Source organism: Leucopleurus acutus (assembly GCF_964270905.1).
Source record: "Leucopleurus acutus genome assembly, chromosome: 1".
NCBI classification, from domain to species: domain Eukaryota; kingdom Metazoa; phylum Chordata; class Mammalia; order Artiodactyla; family Delphinidae; genus Leucopleurus; species Leucopleurus acutus.
This window is the reverse complement of record NC_139142.1, coordinates 326196-342386: the sequence shown is the minus strand read 5'-3', so window position 1 is coordinate 342386 and position 16191 is coordinate 326196. Positions and strand designations below refer to the sequence as shown.

Genomic DNA, 16191 nt, shown 5'->3' with positions numbered 1-16191 from the left:
CATTCCCTGGCCCTCCCACCATTCTCCACCCACCAGCATCTTCCCCATCTTTTAGCCCTCCCCTCCTCCCCCATCCCCGACAAGCAGGGCTGAGGTGCCCCCACCTCTTTGTGCCCCCCCCCCCCAGTCCCAAGTGCTCATAGCCAGTAGGGTGGGCAGCCGGGGCTGCAGGGCCCACCAGGGCTGAGCACAAGCTCCTTGCTTTGCCCACCTAGGCGGCCACAAGTTTGCTCCCTACCCACGGGCCCTGCTGTCCGCCAGCTCTGCAAGGAGCACCACACCGCACCTTCTGAGGACCCTGACCCCTCCCACCCTCAGCTCTCACTGCTTCTCCCCACACCCTGTCACCCAAGCCCAAGTTGGCAGCGCACCTACCTCCCCTGTGCCCCATCACGGCCTGACCAGTTCCTCCTCCTTCTGGTCTCAGTGTGGACCCCTCTTCCTCCAGGAAGCCTTCCTGGTCTAACCCCTACAATCCTCCCACCCTGGGGCCTCCCAAGGGATGTCTCCAGTCCGTGGAACTCGTCTCTGAGCTTATTGGACCCTCAGCGGGAACCCAGAGTCTGCTGCTCACTGGCAGAACCCACCTCCCAGCCTCGCCCCAGTGCACCCCTCGCCCAGCACGCCCGGCGACACTGCGTGGGTCAGGACGGTAACTGAAGTTGGGGACACGGGGCAGAGGGGCCCCTGGGAAGCTCATCTTGGTCTGAACTCGCAGGGCGCCCCGCCCCAGGTCCGGGGCAGATGTAAATGGCAAAGGAAACAGCCATCCGCGTGGGTCCCTTCCCAAAGAAATGCCGACCCCTCCCTGGAGCAGGGCTCCTTGTGGGACTGACCCGCACATGCACGAGCACGCGTGCACAAGCACACACAACCTGCAAAATGGTCCTCATCGTGCACACCCAGCCAGCCCACTCAGGCCCACCCGGGAGTCCTGTAGCACCGCCTGCTGGCTAACCAAGCAGCGCCCCCTTCTACTTGCCGAGCCTGCGGGGCTGGGAAGTGGGTGCTTCGCACGGCATGTGCCCATGTGTGCGTGTGCACTCCTCTGCACCCCGTGGCCTGGGCCCTGTGACCACCATGCCACCTCTCCTACATTCACATTCCCAGGCCGGGGTCAGTGATGGTCGTTTGGAAAATCTGTCTGAACAGCAGCAGTCCTGCCCAGGGCCAGGCTGGGGGCGCACCAACGGGGGCGGGGGATTGAATGCCATCCACAGGCTGGTGTGCTCCAGATCTCCACCCCTTGTGTGGCCTTTCCGTCACTTCAGGCTCTTCCATCGGCTGTCCTGCACACCCAGCAGGCCCCCGAACCCACGGCCCCCATCCCCCAGTGACAGCCACAGGGGCCTCCTGCGCAGACCCTGCCTGGCTCCCCTCCCTCTGGCGGGCCTCGAACCTCTGCCCCGCCCTCCGCTGCACACCGACTGCTCACCCTCTATGCCCTGCCTGCTGCATTTCCCCACAGCATGGAGGCTGTTCCCTCCCTGCCGTGTCCCCGGTCCCACGGCCAGCCTCAGAGCCTCAGAGCTTTGCCGTGAGGCTTTGCCAAGGCCTGCTGAGGCCTTGAATGGGAAATAGGTACTTTCCAGAGCCCTGCGTGTAGTTGGATGGGGTGTCCTGGTAAGGGGCTTTGGTGCAGAGGGAAGCCCAGAGGTGGTGAGACCTCGGGGAGGCCTGGGGGGTGGGATGGACACAGAGGCAGACGCTAACATCTCCATTTCGCATCACTTGCCGTGACGTGGCACGTGCAGCTGCTGATCCCAGGGGGCCCACCTCCCTCTGCAGTCAGGCCCTGGCCAGATGGCGTGGGTCCTGCCGGCTTGGCCCTCGCTGACCCAAGCCCTCCCGCCCGAGGGGCATCCCCCCAGCTGCCAGCTCAGTTCCACACTCCTGCTGAGGCTGGAGGCCAGGGCCACAGTGCCATCACGCTGTGAAGCGCCGGACAGTCGTCTTCCCAGGCCCCACCAAGGCGGGCACCTGGCAGACGATGTCCTTATTCACTAGCCTTATTCACCTCTGGATGGCGGGAGCAATTACTCGCTCCGCTCAGCGTGAAGGCTCCTCGTCGCCAAGGGGAGCGCAGTCCCCACGCGGTCTGGCAAAGCGGCGTTGCCCCTGGTCAGCCAGGGCCTCCGGGCTCCAGTGAAGCCTGCATGGCCTTAGCAGTCTGCTCCCTGTGAGGCGTGATGACCCTCCCTGCTCCACCACGGCCCCGTGGGGCCATCCCAGGATGTGCCCCCTTCATGGCCTCCCACTGGGCTGGCAGTGGATCAGGGTCAAGGCTGTGATGACGGCTGGGGTCAGGGTTGAGGTCAGGGTCAGGTCCTACCAATCTGGGGCCCCTGCCCTCACAGGGCCCAGCCGGGCCCATTGTGCGGCGACAATGGCTTCCTGAGCCAGGTTCCTCTCCCAGCAGGAAAGCCATCAGGCCTCCACTTTGCCACCGCCCACGGCCCCTTTGAAGGGCCTGGGCGGTCAGCGCCTGAGGCCTGCAGCCTCGGAGCCAGTTCCTCGGCCCCCACCCCTTGCCAGCCTGGCCGGGGCCCAGGCCTCCCCAGGGACCGGCCAACCCTGCAGGCACGTAGGCACAGGACAGCATAGGTGGGCACTGCCCAGTCAGGGAAGCTGCCGGCCGCACACAGGCACAGCCCCAAATGCGGCCATCACTCAGGAGCTCCTACCCTCAGGAGGCATGGGCCCCTGTGTCCCCCAAGGGGCCAGGGTGTGTGTGCAGGGTGGCTGAGTGTCCTACTGACATGGCAGCTTGGGGCCTGGGAGGGTGTTGGCAGGACACCTGGGCTGGACCTGGTGGGTAGGTGCCCAGAACCCAAGGCCCCCTTGCAGGACAGGGGACAGGCAGAGGGCCTGCCCCCGCTAGGCCAGGCCTCCCCACCAAGCCCAGCTGGTCCTGGGGCGCCCCCTGCTGCCTGGGGTGTGGCTGCACAACTGGGGCCAGGGCTGTAGCGGGGGCACAGTCTGGGGCCCCCTCGGGCCACAGGCAGCTGGGGTGAGGGGTCCAGCTGGCCCCAGGCTCTAAGAGCTCGGGTGGTCCGCTAGGCACTGTGGCTGCAAGTGGAGGGGTGGCCAGAGCCTGGGCAGCGGGGGTCTGGGGTGACGCTTGGACCCAGCGGCGCTGCACTGGGATTTCGGTGGGCAGAGCAGTCCCGGGCCCAGCGGTGACAGAGAACAAAGGCCCTGAACTGAGCCGCGTGGCTTTGAGGGTAGCTTTTATTATTCAGGGAACAGGGTGTCCTCGGGGTGGGGCCACGGTCTCTGTTGAACCCCAGTTGTGGCCTGGAAGCGGGAAGCCAGGTGGACTGGCCTGGGCAGCCGTGTGGCCGCGGCTATGGGGCTGGGGGGCAACCAGGCCCTGACTCAGCCAGTGCTGGATGGGGGCGAGGCCCCGGCTTCTCCCGACGTGGTCACGGCCGCGCTGGGGGACCCGCAAGCATAGATCCCTGCATACCCTGCCACTCTCTCGGTGGGTCCGTTGAATCTGTCCCGCTGTGACCCCAGGAGCCGTGCTCTCAGCACGCCTACTGGACAATCCGTAGGGCGATCCCCAGCCTTGCAGGGGGCGACGGGACCGTCTACACCCCTCCCAGGGTCCCCATCAACGCAGGAGTGGGCACCTGGCCCAGAGTCGGCCAGTGACGAGAGGCCCCCACTCCCTGGCACACCCAAGCCCTCGCTCCGCCGGTTTTCCAGCCTACTGAGAAACGGAGGGAGAGGCAGGGTGTAGAGGACAGCAGAGAGACTGGAGGGAGAGCAAGAGGTGCCCAGGGGGACGGGGCACCGGCCCTGGGATGGCGAGATGCAGGGAGGTGTGGTCTGGAACTTTCCACGTGGCACCGAGATGGTGGGAGCAGCGTTTATGGCGCTGCCGGTGGGAAGGGTGCAGTTGGGGGCTCAGGCTGGGCTCCTTGAGGCAGAGTGTCAGCGGACCTTCGTTCTCTGGGGCCACCCAGCACCTGTGCCCCCGAGAGGCCTTCCCCCTGCCCACAGGTGGCCTTGGCGGCGGTGGGTGGCCCTCAGTCCCACTGCCTGCCTGCCTGCCTAGCCAATCCAGAAACCACTGCGGGGCCACACGGGGAGCAGCTGGGCAGAGGCAGGTATGCGGGCCCAGGCCCAGGGCAAACACGGGCTGAGGTTGAGCAAGTTGGTGTGACCTTGAATTGACCGGTGGCAGCTGGGCAAAGGGTAGGAAAGCGCTGAGGCTGACCTCTTTGAATGACTGTATAGATGCCATCCACTGCGGACAGTTCTCGGGAGGTGGATGCAGAGAGGGGCGCTTCCATCATTCCAGCCCTCCTGCCTGACCCCTGACCCCCACCCCCGGGCTCCCACTGCCGGCTCAGGGCACCTGGGACCAAGGTGCTAAGGCTCCAGCTAGGGCAGCACAGAGCAGGCTGGCTCAGGATGTGGCCCACTCCCACCTGAGGGCCCTGGCGGGGGGGGGGGGCGGCAGGGCCCTCAGGCCTGCCCCCCAATTCTTGGAGGAGCCTGAGGCAGTGAGTGGCACGTCACTGGGGCCCACCCAACCCTGCCAGGAAGGTTACCCGTGGTCCCAGATCTGTGGCTCAGAGACGGGCAGGAATGGGCACGGTGTGGGCTGGGTGACCAGCAGATGCCACGTCCTCTCTGGGGAGGGAGCAGCCCTGTCACACGTGCCCTGCAGCGAGAGGCACCATCAGGCCCATGGGCATCTGAGCTCGGCCACCACTGGGGTGCGGATCTGGGTCCTGTCAGAGCCCAGCACCCAGCACCCTGAAGGGTGGTCCAGAGGCACGAATGGATAAATGTGTGTGCACAGATGCATGAGTACATGGAGGGGCGCAGACGTGTATGAGTTGTACGTGTATGTCTGTGCACACAGGTGCGTACCTGCAAGTGTGGAGGCCGTGTGCTGTGTCCCCTCCAGGCTGGCCCTGGCCCTCCCCCACAGGCCTCTGGGGAGGGGACACGCTGCCGAAGGTGCGTGTGAGTTCGGGGAGAGCAGGAAACCCGGGAAAGAGGAATGGGTAGGCCCCTCGCACTTGGAGGAGCCAGTGCAGCATGTTGGAGGCAGGCAGAGAGGTTTGGAGGCCTTGGACCTCACCCTAGATAATGGGGGTGGGGCGCAGGGGTGCACACAGGTATGTGTGCAAATGCCTGTCCCGGGTCAGCCACAGCGTGGTACGTGGCCCCACCCAGCACGTGACAGGGATGGGCAGGTCTGGGCCCCAGGCAGCTGGGCCTGGATGCGGGGAGCAGGCCGCCTTCTCCCAGCTGCTCCCCAGCACCGTGCCGAGGCCGGCGGCCAGCCGCGTGCCCTCCTCAGGAGCCAGCCTGCGCTCCCCAGCCAGGCCCCACGGAGGACCCTGCTGACGTCAAGAGTGGGTACAGGGACTTCCCTGGTAGTCCAGTGGTGAAGTATCTGCCTTCCAATGTAGGGGACGTGGGTATGATCCCTGGTCAGGGAACTAAGATCCCACATGCCGCAGGGCAACTAAGCCCGCGCACCACAACTACTGAGCTCGCACGCCTCAACTAGAGAGACCGTGCGCCGCAAACTACAGAGCCCACGTGCCCTGGAGCCTGCGCATCACAACCAGAGAAAGGAAACCTGCTGCCAAAACTAGAGAGAAGCTCAGCGCTGCAACGAAGAGCTTGCACACCGCCAACGGAAGATCCCACATGCCTCAACAAAAGATCCGCGTGCCACAACTACGACCCGATGTGGCCAAAAATAAATTAAATAATTTTTAAAAATAAAATCTTAAAAAAAAAAAAAAGAGTGGGTCCAGCCGGGCCCCGCGCCCTGGGCCCACTTCCACAGGGAGGCGGTGGCTGTCAGGGCAGGGAGGCCACCTCCCAGCTGGGTGACCGTGGGTGGTGTCAAAGCTCATGCTTCTCTCTGGCCTCACCTGAGAGACGGGGATGGGACTGGGGCCCACCCATCGGGAGCCACTGGGAGTCCCGGAGTCAGCACCAGCGGCCGTGCGCATCCGGACCGTGGCCAGCCATCTGTCTTCAGCTCCCAGGGAAGGCCCCGAGCCCCAGGGGAAGCAAGGCCCTCCCATATGGCACCGCGGCGGGGCCTCAGGCAGCAGTGGGGAAGGAGGGGCCTGGAGAGAAACTGGAGGCCTCAAAATGGCCCCTGCCAGATGCCCCCCCGTGGGACCCCCACCCCCCATCCAGGCCTGATCGCTGCCACCACAATGAGAACCTCAGTGACCCTGACCGTCAGACGTCAGAGTCTCCTGAGGGCCCAGTTCTGCTCACCGAGAAGCATGGGGGGCCGCCAGGGCCCCTCTCCTGGCCTGCTGCCCAGGCCTCCCCAGGCCCTTGCAGTGCCCACTGCTGCCACGCACCCAGAAGGGCTGCAGACATGGGGGCGGGGTGAGCCGTCAGGCTGGTGTCCTGTCCACGTAGCTGCAGGACCTTTCCACACCCTGGCGATCCTGGAAGGGGCCGAGACTTGCAGGGTGCTGGGGAGGGAGTGGTAGCCTGAGCCCCTCCCTGTTGGGGGCCACTCCCCAAGGCCTGCACCTGGGAGGGCTCTGAGGCAGCGGCTGGAAGGCCCCAGCTTTCGGCAGATGCCAGGCAGTGTGAGTTCTGGGGCCCTGTCTCCTGGCCTCCCCTCCCTCGATCCTGGAGCCAGACGAACAGGTCGTTCTTCGGGGTGGGAGGATGGCATGCAGATGTGGGATGAAGGTGCACACGGGCCTGCACGTCCCCCTTGGGCCAGCCCGTGGCAGTGGTAGCCTGCCCACAGGGCGTGGGCTGAGCCCAGAGGCACCCCCAGCCACACTGGGGCTTGACTCCTCCAACCAGACGCCACCCCCGGTCACCACCACCAGCCCCCAGACCTCCCCTTCCAGCAGCCCCCTGCCTCCCAGCGTCCTGTCCCCAGCGGGGGAGGAGGCAGGGCTGGGAAACCAGCCTCACTTCACCTCTGGGCCTCGGTGCTCCCCTCCAACCTCCCCCACCTCCCGCTCCCCTCCGCTCTGGCCTCGGCGGCCTCTCCTCCTCTGCACGGAACACCCGCTCGCAGACCTGAGCCTCACCTTACGGGGCTGGGCAGCACCAGCCCCTCCCACCCAGCCTCCCACGTCTCCACCTGGACCCCCTTCTTGCCCAGCCTCCCAGGGGAACGAACCATCCAGCCACAGCTCTGTCTTGAGAGCCAGCCCGGCCCAGGCACAGCCATCGTGCACCAAGGAAGCCAGCCCTCCCCCTCCCCCCTCCCCCCGCCTCCAGCCCACCTCCCGGGAGGTTCCCTGAGCATGCCTCTCCCCGGTCACCTCTGGTCCGGCCCACCATCTGCTCCCTGCGCAGTGCAATGAGCCCCCAGCCCGTGAGGCTCCTCTAAGAGCCGCTGCAGCCAAGCAAGCTCTCCTAGTCCCAAGAGGGGCCCAGGGCCAGGATGGCCCACAGCTGGGAACAATGGCGCAGGGACATCCTGTGAGAGTGGACATGTCACTGATGGCCCCCATCAGTCAAGGCCAGGAGCATGGAGCTTGGAGGGCAGGTACCCCTGCCTCAGCCTCCCTCCTCCAGGGAGCCAGACAGGGAACTGTAGACCACAGACTCAGTGGGTTTCTGCTTAAGGAACGATCTTTCTGTTTCACCAAGCCAACCCTCCACTCCAGCCTTGCAGGAGCCCTGGAGTCCAGGCTGGCTGCATGGTACAGGCCGAGGGGCACAGCCAATGGCCTCAAAACCCGCCCCCCGCAAACTCTGATGCACTCCGGGAGGGTGCACGCTAGGAGGGGTCTGCCCACCCCAGGGGCGGGGGGGGGGGCCTGGGCCCTGGTGGGGCAGAAGCATCTGCCCTCCCCCCAAGGACACCTCCAGGGAAGCGGTGCCCAAGCCCAGACCGAGAGTGGTCCCTGGGCCTTCCAATGAGGAGGCCCGGCCCGGGAGGCTCTGGGTGGCAGGAACCACCCAGAGCAGGGCTGCCAAGCTCAAGGCCCCTCTGCCGGCCATGCCTCTGTGGACGGCGAGCCTGATCGCAGCTCAGACAGGAAGCACCTCTGGCTCCCTCACCCAGGCCGGCCACGCAGGCTACCCGCGGTGGCTGTGCACGCGTCTGCCGAGTGATGCCGGCTGGCCAAGCAGCCTCTAGGCTCTTCGGTGCAGATCTGTGGGGTCCCCAGGGCCCAGGCAGTGGCTGGGGACTTCGGCTGGAGATACACAATCAATTCTGGACCAGCGCGACACAAAGTGCTTCTCAGACATGGCAAGGAGGTGAGGGGCGCAGGGAACCCAGCTCCACACAGGCAGAGGAGGGTCCTGGAGCCCGCCCAGCCCTCCACGCACTTGGACAAGTGGCTGGCGCTCCCTGTGCCTTAGTTTCCTTCCGTGGGACACGACATTGCCGCCTGCAAGGGTTCTTGGGCCGTGAGACCCACCTCTGAGCAGATACAGACAGCTGGTCTGGCTCCCCTTGCTGGGCAGAAACACTCCTCACGTTGCTCAAAACACGGCTGCAACAGACAGCAAGTACCACAGAGGCCGCGTGTGGCTGTGGAAGAGGGTGGCAGGGCCGGCGGGCCGGCACCCATCTTGTCACCAAGTCTCGGCGCTCACGCCTGTGAGCTGGCCCCAGAGGCCCATCTGACCCCTCAGAACACTGCCGGCAGCAAGGTCACGCCTCAGTAGCCATCGTCATCGTCGCCGTCACAGCCGTAATCTGCAAAGCACAAAAGAGTCACGGACACTGAGGGGTGCCACGTGGTCAAGCGGCCCAGGCGCCGCACGCCGCACCCCCCACTGCCCACCTCGCGAGCGGCGCCCCAGGCCACGGCCGCCCCAGCGAGGCTCCAGCCCCAGCCCCGCAGGCCACAGCTGCACGGGCCCCACCACCACTGGCGGGGACCACCGCGTCGGTCCCTCCATCTCTGCAGGTCCCAGGGGCAAGCGCCCACATGAGCGGTGCAGAGTGGGAACCTTTCTCCTGCTGCACGGGCAGCCCAGAGCCCCCAGTCTGCACAGCAAGCAGGTCCTGGCCAGCTGCTTCTGGCAGCCTGGGCCTCAAAACCAATACAGCCAATCGTAAGACGCCAGTTCAAATTCCCTTCCGAGGTGCAGGCAGGGGCCTGTGCCTCCTCCGGGAGCCCCCGGCCCGGCCCGGCCGCTTGCTCTTCCAGAGGCCGCTCACCGTCGCCGCCCACCATCTGCAGGGCGCTGACACAGGGCTCCCCATCTTCCTCGTCGGGGTCCTCCTCGTCCGCGTCCTCCTCTGGGTGGTACGACACTGGCCCACTCTCCACCACGACCGCTGTGGGCCTGACGGGCTCAGCTTCCAGGGAGGGGGGACTCGGGAGCAAGGCCTGCTGGCGAGTGGGTGAGCTGGGGACAGAGCATGGCTCCCAGGCCACCGCAGGGGAGTGCTCTCCGGGGCAGGGGGGACACTCCCCACCCTTCAAGAGTGGTTAGCAAGGACACCCGATCCCCCGAGCCTGCCCCTGCAGCTGCCCTGGGACCCCGCAGGGGCCCTGCCTCTCCCTTTTGTTTCCTAGGCCAGACCAGGACCCCAACAATAAGAAGCGAAGACCCTTGAACCCCAAGACAAGGAAAGAGGGAAGGCCACTGACCACGCTGGACCCTGGGACCTGGGCCTGGCTTCCCACATGGAGGATTGCGATGGCCGTGGGCTGGCACACACTGGTGGGCTCAGGCTTTCAGGCCCCGGGCCGCCCCTGGGCCTCAGGCCTCCCCTGGCTGGACTGGGCTGGGCTGGGCTGGGACTGCCGGAGCAGCGGTGCTGGCCCCCCTCCCTGACACGCTGCTCACAGACGCAGTGCTGGGCGTCTGCTCTTTCCCAAGGATCCCTGTCCCCCGGCTATGTCCACACAACGCACCTCTCCCACGGCCACCTTCTTAGCTGGCTGCGTCGACACCATCGGCCTCAACCTGGAAGAGAGCACAGTACCGTGGCCTCAGCCCAGGCTGCACCATCGGCCACGAGGACACGGCCCCGCTGCAAGGCCTGTTCTCTGATGGCAGCATCTGGCCAGATGTAAAGGATGACGGTGTACTGAGGCTCCCGTGGCACCACCCTGACTGGGTCTTGTCCACCCAGTGGCTGCGCCTGGGCCCTGAGCGCTGTCCTGTCACCTCCTCCACCCAGGCCTGGCAGCCCACCCTGCCCCGCCCCAGCCCCTGCATTGTCCTTCCCCCGACCCCACCGGCTGGGCAGGTGGCTGGGTGAGTGGGCCGCCCTCTGGGCCTCTTCACGTCTACCCAACAGACATGGCGCAGGCAAGGTTCTTCCCCGGGGCCTGGGCGAGCACTGGGTGCTGGGATGGGGGCGCGGGGAGCCAGAAGCAGCCGGAAATCTGGATTTTTGTATGAAAGCTTCTTTTTAAATGTTGGCAGCAAATTCAAATTTCATCGAAGCCACTCTGCAGGGCGACAGAAGGTCCCTCTGGACAGAACCCCCATGTATTCGTCAATACTTGATGAAGGATTAAAAACTAGAATCACACTGCCCTGCCACCCAGGCACTCCAGGTCCCCCAGGCCAGCTGTTTTCTGAAGCGGTCCTGGGCCATCTGCTCCCTGCCACCCCCCATACTTCCAGGAGAACGTGTAGAGGCTGCGGGCAGCAGCTGCTGTGGGAGACCCCTGTTCAGTCCTCCCACTGGTCCATCCTGAGTTTTCCCTGTTGCTGGAAGAGGAGGAGGGGGAGAGGCACGTTCTAAGATCCAAGCCTGCCCCGCCCCGCCCCACCCCTCCCCTCCCCTCCCCTCTCCTCCCAGCCTGAGAGCCTTGGTTGCCCCCTCCACCCCACCAGGCCCACAGCACCCCCCTCAGTGGGCTTGTTCTTCCTCCCTCGGACCCTCCAAACACAAAACTCAAGGCGCTTTCTACACAAAACCCACTGCAAGGGGCCGGGGGCGCACACCAAGGCTCCCCGGATGCCGCTGACCTGCCCAAGTGTGACGGCGGGACTCCCACGGGAGATGAGGCAGGTCCTCCTCCCAGCCCTGGCCGCAGGAGCCGTCCAGACCCAGGGACCCGCCCACCAGACCTGTGTAGGGTGGCCAGGGCAGGGGCAGAGCCCACGCTGCAGCCACTTCCCTCCAGGGCACAGTTTGAAGGAAGATGGGCGGGGGCAGGGAGGGGGAGCAGGTGATCGAGCTGCACCCATGGCGGCCCCAGCCCCGCACACCCGCTACCCTGGACCCTCCTGGCTATCTGGCCCAGCCCTGCTGTGACGTGCCAATGAACGCTGGGCACACGGGGAGTGGACCCCGTAACAGCCGCCGACAGTGGACACCTGACGGCGGGGGTCTGGCCCGTCAGGCCAGGTCTGGGCAGCCCGCCCCGTGAGGGCGTCGGAAGCAGTGGTTCCGGGGTCTCACAGGAAGCCCTCGCTCTACACGGTCTGGGACTGCAGCCTGGAGGGGACAAGGCGGCAGCTCACGCCAGGCTGTGCCCAAGCTCAGAGGAAGCCCCTCCCACACGGACGGCTCTCCGGGTCCCCACCTGTCACCTGGGGAGACGTGAGCTTGGAGCCACAGCCATAACAACCTGAGGCCCAGCAGAGAAGTCCAGAGTCCCCAGAACCCAGAAGGCGGGAGCCAGTGGCGCGCTCCCTACTGACCGAGAGCCAGCCTGGCTGGGAGAGCGCGCCGTCAGCGGATGGGGTGAGAGCGGCTCCTGACGTGAGGGCCGGCAGGAGGTGGGTCTGGGTCTCGGGCCCTCCTCTCAAGGCGCATCCGGCAGCCGTCCACACACGGTCCTGCGTGCAGCCGGGTGACTGGCTGGGCCTCTCAGGGGGGTCTGCGAGCACTTGGGGACACGCTCCTCCCTTCAGCCCACAGCCCCAGCCAGCCGGTGGCCTGGAGGACCCGTGGCTGCCCCACAGGGCCACTGCCGCACCACTTTTGCAAATGCACTGCGGGCGCCAGCCACCAAAATGCTCACGGCCGGACGGCGAACACCATGTCCACGAAGGAACAGCCGGACTGTGCGACGGGGCTCGGCCACAGCACCTTCCATTGACAAACACAGGCTGAACCTGAGCTCTGGGAAAGCAGCCCCCCTCACCCCCGTGCATGGTGATGGGAGCAGGGGATGCCGAGCTCGGGGGTGAGGCGCCCCCTCGCCAAAGGGCAGGCTGAACAGGACAAGGCTGCCTGCCACGACCCGGGAGCACATGCAGCGGCCACACCGCATCCAGGCGCGGGGGGGGGGGGGGCGCTTCCCAGGCTCCAGGATAGCGGGCGTGGGCCTCCCGCAGTGCCCGCTCTCGTGCCTGTCATCAGAAGGGAGCACGGGGGCTTCCCTGGTGGCGCAGTGGTTGAGAGTCCGCCTGCCGATGCAGGGGACACGGGTTCGTGCCCCGGTCCGGGAAGATCCCACATGCCGTGGAGCGGCTGGGCCTGTGAGCCATGGCCGCTGAGCCTGCGCGTCCGGAGCCTGTGCTCCACAACGGGAGAGGCCACAACAGTGAGAGGCCCGCGTACCGCAAAAAAAAAAAAAAAAAAAAAAGGAGCACGGAGACACCCAACAGGACCAGGACCAGCTGTCCGGACACTGACAGGCTGTACTGGGTGCTTGGGGACTTGGGGGCGTGGGGACTCGAGGAACAAGGGAGTGGGGTCACCAAATTACAGAAAAAGTGTCGCAAAAACTGCGAAAAATGATTACTCCCACTTTAGAGAACAGAAATGCAAATCAGAACATCTTTACTTCTCAAATGAGTCAGCACTAGAAAACGGTAGCGACAGAGGAGAGGGGGTAGGGTGGTGGGAGTGCAGCCCCACAGGGCCCTCCCCTCTGGAATCCCCCTCGAGCATAGCCTGGAGCCAGGCTGCGGGCACACCGACCAGCCTGGGCCGCGGCAGGGGCTCTCGGCCTGCGGCGAGGGGCACTGCAGAGCTGCCAGGACCTGGCTCCACAGCGGAGGGGTGGCCCCACCAGCCGCCATCAGGAGGGCCCTGTGGTCGAGCTCATATTTTCCCCACCCTACCCCACTTGCCCCATCAGTGGTTTGCTCTCCCTCGGCAGAGAGAGCAGCGGGATGGGGGACGGGCAGGCAGTGCGCAGAGCAAGGCGGGGGGCCCTACCGGGAGAACGGACCCCTGGGGTGGAGAATGGGCCTGGCCCACAAGTCTCTTCAAACAGAACAGACCCCAATGCAGCAGGACCCCTTCCAGGGCTGAAACCCTGCTCAGCTCCTGGCCAGGGCAGCGGGGGCCACGCTGGACACCGACACTGGTTCCCAGCACACACGTGGGGAATGCCCCGCAGCCCCGCGCCCGCCCGACATCCAGCCCGCCTGGCACGGTACCTTTTCCCCATGCTGGCCACGGGATCAGCCCCGCTCCTCCTGGCTGGCGTTTTCCGCCGAGACAGCTTCCTGGCGCCAGCCCTCTCCTGAGGCCGGGCGTCCTCCCCGTGTGGGCTGCCCCCGCCCTTGCTGTCGAGGTCCCGGAGCACGCTGTAGTTGATCTTGCTGGAGATCTTCTTCTGCTCCAGCATCTTCTCGATGGCCTCCCCAGCCGTGCTAGCCTGGATCGGCTCCCGTCGCTTGCAAGACTTCTTGGGCTCAATGGAAACACAACATTACGCTTCCTGTAGGTCTTGGTCCTATGAACCTGCCAGGTGCCACTCAGGACGTGGGAGCGGGGCTCAAACAATCGGGGTCGGCTGGGGAGCCTTACTCTCCCTGAAGAGTGGGGCACCCGGGCAGCCCAGCGCTATAGGGGCCACTGGGCGGCTGCAATCTGCCCACAGCCCACCGTGCAGAGCCCCGGCCGGGCTGGGCCCCAAGCAGGCTTTCCCAGGTCACGGGGTGGGGGTGGGGGCTGGCCGGGCGTCTGCCAGTGGGAGGCCAGCACGGCACAGGTTGGGCGGCCGGGAGCCCTCAGGTCCCTGAGGAAGAGGCCGTGCCCTACCTTGTGCTCCTTGTAGATGCCGAGCTCCCTTTCCTTCGCGATTCTCGCTTCCTTCTCTGAAAGGCCAAGGAGCGGGGTCAGCACGGCTGGCGCCCCAGGGCCCCTGGGCGGGTGGGGGTCCGCGAGGCCCGCGCTCCAGGGCGCCTGGGGGGCACTCACCCCTCTGCTCCCGCAGGTACTCGGCATTCTCCCGCATCCACAGCTCGGCCTTCACGCGGGCTTCGGCCTCGTTCAGGATGTACTGGGGCAGAGCGCAGCACCACAGTCAGGGGGCACGCCCAGAGCTCAGCTCCGCCAACCTGCTCCCCTTCATACACACTGGTCAGGAAGCAGGCCTCCGACCCAAGACGAACGTGTGTGGAGACCCGGCTAACACCTCGGCGTCCTTCACCCTTTCCAGGCCGGCCTGAGGGCCACATCCATGAACCAACCCCGCAGCCAACGCCCCCCGACTCTTGGCAGTCTGCGGTCCCCCTGGGCACGGGAGCCAGGCCAGGCAGAGCGTAGGGACATAGGTCCCGGAGAAGGAACTGAGGTGAGGGCTCAAGACGCCGACTTAAGAACACGCAGGTGGCCTCAGGCACAAGGTGACTGGTGACAAATCAGGGGAAAGGCTTCCCGCCTGCCAGGGAACAAGCAATGCTGGACAAACTGCTAAGAGCCCGTCCGAACGACGGCAGGCCCAGGGGGATATGGAGCTGTGCCCCCAGCCCACAGGAGCTTCCCAATGGGGCGCAGCCTGGCACCCCACGGACCCCAACCAGCACCCCCGGAAAGGCCACTGAGAGCTCACGGCGCTTACCCTGTCAATCTCGAGGTCATCAATGCCGCTGAGGTCTAGCTCACCGTCCCCGGAAGCATCTTCTAAAGGGAAGCACAGCCTGGCATTTAGGGCCGACGTCCAGTTAAATGAACGCATACATCACCTGGGCCGTCTCAGGACTCCGGGGTGCGGCCAAGGGCTTCTAGCACCCGCTTCCTCCCGGCCGCCGGCCGGTCCCGGCCCCACTCCTGCGAGTGCGGGGCACAGGCCGAGGCGACACCCCAGCACCTTGCGGAGGAGGCGCGATGCTAACTCGGAAGACCTTCCAGTCCTCACGCTCTCCCGTATAGAGCGCTTTTCAGATCAACAAGCCCAAGAGAGGGGGCCTCGGGGAGCCTTCCGGGACCATGCTCAGGACACCCCCAAAACCTGTCGGCCACCACCCTCCTGCCCCCGCTGGTCAACAGCACAACCTGCACGGCCCAGAAACCGGGGCTGCCCCTCCTGTGGGCTGGCCCTCCCGTGGGCTGCCCCTCGTCATCCGACGGTTCTCTGCCCCGTCCTGCTGGTTCCAGCCCGACGGGAACCGGGAATGCTCTCCTGCCAGCAGGCTGTCGGGGATGCTCTCCTGTCACGTTGCCGCTCCGCGCGGCTGAGGCTGGGCGCTCGGACACACCCCCACGCCCCTCTGCGGTCAGCCTTGCTCCCCTTGCTCTCTCAGCTCCAGCCAGCTTGGCCTCTTTCTGTCCAGGTTGCAGTGCCCCCCAGCTGCCTCAAGGCCTTTGCACATGCCCTCTGCTCAGTGCACTGTGGGACCTGCCCCGGGTTCCACTCATACGGCAGCCCCTTTGGGGTACAACCCACATGTACCTAACTGATGGGCTGGGTCTGTGTCACATCCCTCTCCCCTCTAGACCACCACCGCCACCAGGGTAGGCGTATGACCGCCCATCGCCACGCCCAGCCACAGGGCACGGGAGGAACACCTGAGCAGCGTCCCTCTCACAGAGGTTCCTTGCACACAGACGACAAGCCCTTGGTGCCCAGAGGAGAGGAAGCAGGGCCCACCTTACGGTGAAACTGCGACAAGACCAAACCCACCGCCCTCCTGGGGCTGCCTGCACACCAGGCCCCCCTGGGGGAGGAACAGCTGGGCCCCTGCGCAGGCACCCCGGCACTGCAGGCACTGGAGCCCAGCAGGTGACCTCCGTCTGACCAGTGGCGATGCCGCCTTTGGCCGACACTTTCCCACCAGGTTGGGTGCAAAGGTGCGGGCAGGGGATGCCAGTCTGTCCCCGTGGCCCCTCTGCACTGAGGCCTCCCGAGTTGCACAGGGGCAGGAAGGAGCCTCCAGCCACAGCCCGGCCTAACTGAGGGCTCTGGTCAGCGGAGGCGGGTCCCGGAGATGCTCACAAGCCCTGTGGCATTCAGGCGTCAGCACAGCTGGGGTCACTGACTGCTCACACAGCCTGCAGCAGAGCTGGCAGTGCCCCTCCCAAGCCCACCCTTCTAGGAGGCCCCTCAGAAGCAG

The 16191-nt window shown here is 65.8% G+C and overlaps 1 protein-coding gene across 3 annotated transcripts in view; it reads right to left on the bottom strand.

Moving 5' to 3' along the window:
- Positions 1-7615: 7615 nt before the first annotated feature.
- The window catches only part of BRF1 (BRF1 general transcription factor IIIB subunit), a 71914-nt gene continuing 63338 nt past the window's right edge, over positions 7616-16191 (bottom strand). For 2 of the 3 annotated variants that reach the window (XM_082853677.1, XM_082853679.1), the window contains 7 exons: positions 14700-14761; positions 14057-14138; positions 13898-13953; positions 13291-13547; positions 9852-9903; positions 9149-9323; positions 7616-8680 (listed from right to left, as the gene is read on the bottom strand). In XM_082853677.1, coding sequence (XP_082709803.1) covers positions 8643-8680; positions 9149-9323; positions 9852-9903; positions 13291-13547; positions 13898-13953; positions 14057-14138; positions 14700-14761 — 722 coding nt within the window. In that variant the 3' untranslated portion in view covers positions 7616-8642. The remainder of the gene's footprint in view (positions 8681-9148; positions 9324-9851; positions 9904-13290; positions 13548-13897; positions 13954-14056; positions 14139-14699; positions 14762-16191) is intronic. The other variant, XM_082853678.1, reaches the window with a different exon arrangement.